Source organism: Condylura cristata, unplaced genomic scaffold, assembly GCF_000260355.1.
Source record: "Condylura cristata isolate star-nosed mole 26May11 unplaced genomic scaffold, ConCri1.0 scaffold00005, whole genome shotgun sequence".
In the NCBI taxonomy this organism is placed as follows: domain Eukaryota; kingdom Metazoa; phylum Chordata; class Mammalia; order Eulipotyphla; family Talpidae; genus Condylura; species Condylura cristata.
This window is the reverse complement of record NW_004567106.1, coordinates 49,899,062-49,906,561: the sequence shown is the minus strand read 5'-3', so window position 1 is coordinate 49,906,561 and position 7,500 is coordinate 49,899,062. Positions and strand designations below refer to the sequence as shown.

At 35.6% G+C, this 7,500-nt stretch overlaps 1 protein-coding gene across 9 annotated transcripts in view; it reads right to left on the bottom strand.

Moving 5' to 3' along the window:
• FOXP2 (forkhead box P2) overlaps window positions 1-7,500 on the bottom strand; it is a 244,664-nt gene that overhangs the window by 32,363 nt on the left and 204,801 nt on the right. For all 9 annotated transcript variants that reach the window (XM_004676956.1, XM_004676957.2, XM_004676959.2 and 6 more), the window contains 3 exons: window positions 6,488-6,575; window positions 4,802-4,885; window positions 549-750 (listed from right to left, as the gene is read on the bottom strand). In XM_004676956.1, coding sequence (XP_004677013.1) covers window positions 549-750; window positions 4,802-4,885; window positions 6,488-6,575 — 374 coding nt within the window. The remainder of the gene's footprint in view (window positions 1-548; window positions 751-4,801; window positions 4,886-6,487; window positions 6,576-7,500) is intronic.

The window sequence follows — 7,500 nt, the reverse complement described above, 5'->3', positions numbered from 1 at the left end:
AAAGGGAGTAGGGTACAGAAAGGGACAAGAGGTAAAATTTTGTTCCATGCAAACTTTGCCTCTCATTCACATCTTAATCCAAGAAACACACAGGCCTGAGGAGCCGTGACAGGATTTCATTTAGGCAGCACCTTGATAAAGACTGATTCATGTAAAGCCTGAACTGTCTTGCATAAAGCAATGGTGCTTCATATATGTCCTTTTAAATGCCTTGTCTCATATAGTCGCAGATGTTGTACTGCTATAGTTTCTCCTCGGAGATCAAAGGATCTCATTGAATTGAGGTGGTAATATGTGCTATCCTGACAACACATCTCTCAATGTCTCTAATGGGGAGAGCTTTCTTTCCTGAACAACCATTCAGAACAATTCATCATGATGTGCTTAGGGAATCGCCCCTATCCGCATTTACCAGGAATAAAACAATTATCACTCCATAAATCATGACTTGAGTTGCCATGTGCTCTGGAATGGCTCATGTACAGTTGCTTCAGCTATAGTTTTCCTCTCCCAAAGTAAAAGAGCTCTACTGAGCATTCATATCCTACCTGATGACATGGGAATGTTGTATTTGTCTGAATGTCGCCTTCGTATGGCTCCCACATTGGGCACACTGGCTGGGGTGATTACTGAGGGTCCCTGGGTAATCGGGGTGACTGGGGCCGTTGGTGTGGTAGGGGTTTGAGGTAAGCTCTGTGGGGATGTCTCCAACATGTTCTTCGACATGGTGACACTAGACACCAGATTTAGCTGCAAAGGCCCAAGAGAAGGGCAGGAAAAAGGTAGAGACAAGAGAAAAAGACTTAAAAAGGTTTGACAAATGAGAGTGGATTCACTTTCTACAGCTGTGTTGCCACTAATAAGCTGCAAAAGGAAGCAGCCAATCTCAACTAATTACAGGATGAAATTGTATCATAAGAACTCTAATTAGAGGATGCTGTTAGAGGTTATCTAATAATCTTCTGCAATGTTACTTAGGACGAACTCCTTCTTGTCCTACCAGACTTCAGCGAAAGTATATTTCCTTAAATAAAAGCCAGTTGCTGATTATTGACTGCCCCTGTTGTTAAACAGGTCTAGCCCCCAGTGAAGCAACAACAACAGCAATAATGAAGGATGCAATGTTTTCAACCAACAGGACTTAAAGTAAGTTGCTATTCTGTTGCTGCCAGAATTTTTTTTTTTTTCTCCATAGTCCCAAATCTCAGCTGAGAAGCTCCAGCCAGCTGGAAAATTTTACACTGACCTTTAGTCTCCTTGCTAATTTGGTGGAATGGTAATGACATTACTACATATTCAAACAAAATTGTCTTAATTGCAAATTAGCCGGAGGAGGCTGAAAATTTTCAAATTAAATCTGATTGGAGATGGAGAGAGGGAAATGGAATTTCCTCACTAACAATCATTTGTGGCATGTGTTAACAAATATAATGAAATGTCAAGTTTGCCAATTCCTCTGGAAGTATCATTTTCAATTTATGATTACAGTGTCACTTAATGCTGATGTACCCTGGAAAGTGGGTGTCAGGGTAGAAAAAAGGAAAAAGGTGAGAATGTATGCAAGCTGTTTAACAGTGTGCCCTTCACTACTTCCCTCAGAAAGCCCTGTTCTTCATTCTCAAAAAAACTCATATCACCTCTATCATATTTACCACACATCTTTTGTCATAAATAGCATCCAATTAGCAAAATTTTTACACAGGGCAGCACATAAAAAGATTTCTTCCTTATTTTTAAGTGGTATTCATAAGAGGTAATCTTGAGTCCTTTTTTCACTTAATACCGTAATCTCTACACCCCAGCAAGAAAACTAGTTTTAATTGTTCTGTTTCTCTATGAAATAACTGCTGAGTGGCTAAATGGAGAATATTCAGCTTTTGTATATAATTTAGTAACACCTGCCTTTTCAAATCCCAAATACACTTCTTAAGATAAACCTTTTTTTAATGGGGAGAAAATGATGTGTACAGCATTGATTGATCTTTCTTTGTGGATTTGTTTTACACATTTAGTCAGTAGAGAGATTTGTTAGGGAAACAAAAATTAACATATGCCAGCTAATTGTTCTTCTTTCTTGGGCAGCAGCCAGAAGAAGCACATTAGCAGTCTAATAATAACGACTGGCACCCTGAAGGCATCCCCAAGTGCATCTGTTCCCAATAAACCACAAACTGTTATTCTGTTCGTACTCTAAGCCAGCAGACTGGGCTGGGAATTCTTTGTTACGTACATAAATAAAAGCTGAGATAATGCTACTAAATGCTGCATTTAATACATTTACAAAGCCACTGGAGTAAGCTTCTCTAGGATGCACAAAAGTACCTCTGTATAGTTTGAGAAATGCAGAAAGATGCACATGCATCTGTATGTGCGATGTTGCAAATGATATTTAAGAAAATCAACACTAGAATGTATAATAATGTTATATTTAGACTGTATCATCAGCATTGCATATTGATATTATGACTTAAAAAACCCACTTCTCCATACTTTCAAAAAAAAAAAAAAACTCAGCTGAATGGTTACATATTCACTTTTTGAAACTCTAAACCAGAGTAAGATGGCACATTCAGAAGTCGGAAAACGCCAACATTGCAAATCAATGAAGGATCTATCTTGACGAATACCTGACAGGACTCTGTACATTTAACATGGTAAAAGTTATCAAAACAGAAGAAGCAGCTTTTTCTATGCAAACTACTCATGTTTACAATGTTACTGTAACACATTTGGCCATTCTGCAATAATAAGCATACCATGTTTGTAGGCGTGCAATCACAAACTGATAAAATAGAATTTATTATTAACTAAAGGGAAGCATGTAAAAGCCAGGATGAGCACTTAGCCACCTCGGCTCATCTGAATATAGTCAAGGTTGGGTGAAACTCATTATTCAGGACTCGCAGCCTTGATAACTTTGATTTTCATCCATCCATAGCATGGCCAAAAGGTACCATTTAATGAAGTACCATTCAGAGAGTAAATGGGGTCATATAATAGACAGTGCGGTTGCACCTTGTGTTCATGTACTGATAGCTGTTAAGGGTGCAGTGATGAACCAACAGAGCTCATTTCTTCTTGGTAATAAATTCATGCTATTAATATTTATCAAATGTGTGGGCCGTCTCAACTGAGCCACTGCACATGAGACCATAAATCTCTACTATCATATCAATTTTGAAGCTTCTTTTGTACAGTGTATAAATTTTAAGGTTTTTTGAGGGGTGTGAGGATGGACCACTTTTCTTTCAGGCCAATTGAGGCTAGTATTGAAGTTCCCCACTTCTGATATCGCTAGTTCCAAAGGGAACTTTAAACTGTGGTTTCATTTTAAATCGCTCATCTAAGATTCTGTATTAATTGCCCACCATCAAACGCAATTAGCAATTCTTTCATGTGTGGTTTATGTAATGTAATACTTCAATTACATTATTCATTCAGGTTCTGTTTTGGATTATAGGCTGAAAATTCTTTATTAGTGTAGATGTAACCATGCTGCTGGAGTTTTAAAAAATTTACTGATTGAATAATTAATTGGAAAAGAACAAGCTGCAGATTCCTGATGGATTTATGAGACAATTATTCTGTCTTGTGATTATCTACATTATACTATAGAAGTAATGAGGGAAAAATCTTCTTGAAAATAAAGTCATAAATAGAGTATCAAAAATGCACAAAAGTTTATTTTTCTAATTAAAAACTCAGATATTCTGAAGTTAAAAAGCACTATGTCAGATTCCAAAATAAATGCCTCTTTTCTCCTATTAGAATCTGTTTACAACACAAAACTCTATAATTTTAGCAGAGCTATAATAAATGTAGTCTTTATGTAAAAAAGTAAGTTTTGAATAATATTAGTCCATGAATGATAGCAGAGACACTCAGAGAAAAAGCATACAATATATCCCATCTATTATCTTCTCCCCTACTCCAAATAATCTTTTTTTTTTTTAACCTACGGAAATGGAGGGAGAGGCATTCATAGCTGGCAATCACTAATCATCAGGCTATCCAGGGGCCTTAATAAAAGGTGTCCCCACAAACTTTCATTAAACTAGAGTTATCTATTTGATTACTTTAAGTTTCTGTGCAAACATCAGCTGAGTGAGATAAAGTAAGTATATTCTTTTCAACAGTGTGTGTATCTGACTACATTATTGGGTTGTGCTCACATCTCATATATTTTGGGGGGTAATTGCAGTTTTTATTTTCTATAATCATTCATTTCCTTTGTTGTAAGCTCTTTAAATCAACACTGTATACTCTATAGTGAAACGTATCAATATGTGTAATACATCTTAACTGAAATAACAACCAAAGAAATAGGATGAAATTGGCTATAAAAATGCTTTGACATTTTGGCCAAAATATTTGATAAAAAAAATCTATTTGTATGTATCTTATGATTGATCTAAGTCCTCTTAGGCATACCACATACCTTTCTATTTGTGATTTGTACTCTTACTACTTTTTCAGGTTGCTCAAAGTGGGTTTCCTTTTAATATCTGTAAACCTATCACAGAAAGATATTCTCTCTGGCTTCAGCCTCAAGGCAGTGATTTGTGCGCTGATAGGTGTACTTTGTTTAGTGTCACCCATGGTGTAGATTGGATAGATTTTGTAAAAGATAGCATTACTTTAAAAGAAACATACAATTTGACAAGCGATTGCATTTTACTTTCATTTTATTGCCATATTTTTCATCACACTCATTGTTTTCTAACTGTCACTAAATTGTTCATTTTCTTAGTCTGTTACATCGGTAGAGCTATTTACTGTTTATAAAGCAATATGCACTTACAGGTTTGGGAGATGGTTTGGGCTCTGAGGGTCGCATGTGCAAGTGGGTCATCATTGCTTGAAGACGTTCGCGTTCTTTAGAAAGCTGTTAAGAAAGAGTGAGATCAGAAGCATTTTAGAAATGACTGATACAGCTATTTTATTGCAGTGATACATCTTATCATTGAGCTTGTCTCAGAGTAATGATTCCTGCATATAAAAGTCTGTGTCAGTAGGAACTTATCTGGGAGGAAATGCAACTTTAGCTATGAGTGGGGAAAAACTTTTATAGCTTTCCTTATGTTAAAAGGTCAGAGAAAACAAATAACACTTCATCTTTTTGTCAATAAGAGAATTGAGGTCACAGTTGCTTCGACAGTAACAAGTTACTGAAACCATAAATTAGAAGGCCCGTGGTGTCTCTTTAAAGTCCTGTGGACACTGTTAGCAATGGACTAGTGCCAACAGCTGTGAAGGGGTGAAGGGTTCTCAAAGCAAAGTGCCTGCCAGGATTGTCTACACACTTCATGCATTCCCACTGAGGTCCAGTTAGTGCCCCCTGCAATCTGCCATCATCAATCTAATTCAATAGAGTGACAGAGACCAGGCAGTGTGAAACGCTGAACTCTGCCACGGAGTCGGCATCTACACTTGCACTGGGTCTCATTACAACTGACGGACCTTACTTTTCCATCAGTCAGACAGCAGAAAAAAAAAAAAAAAAAAAAGAGGCATAATTGGTCAGACTGCAGACTATATCATCAGCTGAACTCTTATGTTTCAGTCTACCTTTTATAAATGGTAAACAGGCCTGCAAAAAGCTTTCTAAATACGTCAAGGATGATGCTTTTTATGTGTTCTTGTTTATTTGATGTCAGCATCAAAATTTTGAGTAGCTCTCTAGAGAAAGGCAACAACATGAAGAAATTTAAAACACCTGAAGACCTAGTAAAGTGTGAAAAGAAATCGTTAATGAAATGAAGCAACACTATGGCTTGACTGAGAAAAATTAGTATTTAACATGAGACATGATACCTTAGAGTAAGTAAAAACATAAGAGTGATATTTGGGGTGATATAATTGCTTTGTGATCAGACTTATGAGATCTGTATATTTTGGGTTAAATTTTCTTTCAATACTAACAGAAATTATATTTTACTTAAATTGCAGCATTTGACACATTATGCATTACCATCTGTGATGTTATAAAGGATTTTCCATTACTCCAAAAAAGACAAACATTATGAATTTTTGCAATTAGTTAATTAAACATACACCAGGGGCAGAAAAAAAAAAAAAACCACACACACATGGCATTATATTACAAGGATGATACTGTAAAGATACTTTTGCTATAATACAAAGTCTCATGAGCAACAAACAATCATGATTAGTTCACATAAAAACTGTCTCCACAGTGTTTTATTCAACTGGGTACTTTGGTCTAACCTCTGGTAGAGAAAACTCAGATTTTACATTTCTTAGGAATACCCAAATGTATATGATGTTAACTAAAGCTTATATAAGTTTTAGTGGTAAGTGCCTTAGATGATAGCAATCTACCTTATCAATTATTACCATCATTACAGATAATCTAAAATCCTATATACATCCAATAGTTTTATGTTCAAAAGACTCAGAATCTGCCCAGAACTCAGATTAACACACCAGAAATCCGAGAAGTCCATTAAGGAAGCAGTTGACAAACCTGTATTTCTAACTGTTGTACCACCTGCATCTGCACTCGACACTGGGCGGTGCTCCGGTCATCCAACGCGTGTTCATTGTTAAGGTGCCTTAATAAACACACACAAAAACACAGAAAGTTAAGCAGGGTCTATCTCACTGGTCTATGCTTTGTTTAAAAAGCACTGAACTGAAGTAAGATATCCCTCCACGGTGGGAAAAGGAAATAACTTTAAACTACACAGAAAAAAAGTTAAACATGCTTATGTGTTTAGCGAAAATTATTGATGTAACAGAGACCTTTCAAATGGCAGAAAAATGGCATTACTTCCAAGCTTATCAGTTATTACAAAAAATATTTTCCCCAAACCAGTTACAGAATAATAGCAGAAATCACTAGATGTATTTCATATATTCATGGCATTTTTTTTTAAAGGGCACCTTATAAATATATGAACCAAAAGTAATTCTGAAGAGAACAAAGGCAATCTCTATTCCATTTCTGTTAAAACAGTTTGTGGTTCCTATGATGTTATTTAGTAAGTGATGGCTTATTTCACCAGGATGTGGTGTGGATCATGTAAAGAAGGCAAATTATTATCCCACGGAAACATCAATACTTATGAAGAATAAATACTTGCTATTACTAACAAAGTGCACTGAGGATTCTGATAGTCAGAATCCTAAGATTAGTATTTCATGTCTAGTGTCCTATTTGGGAGATGTTGATCCTAAAGTTATATAAAATTGGTGAAAGATAAGACACTCTTATTATTTCACCCTAATCTTAATCACATATTATTTATTATTAATATCTCTTTAGTTAGTGGTTTGTTAACATATCCAAGTAATTATTAAAATAGCATCTCAAATACAATTGGATTTAATAAAATGTAGTTTGTAATCTGAAATATGTAACTTATTTGCTACCTTTCAAAATTAAAAACAAAACTTCAAATAATTTAATATCCCTTGGCAATGGGCAAACTAAAGAAGTGAGTTAAGATACAGTCTCGTTAATGCTTATAAGTGAAA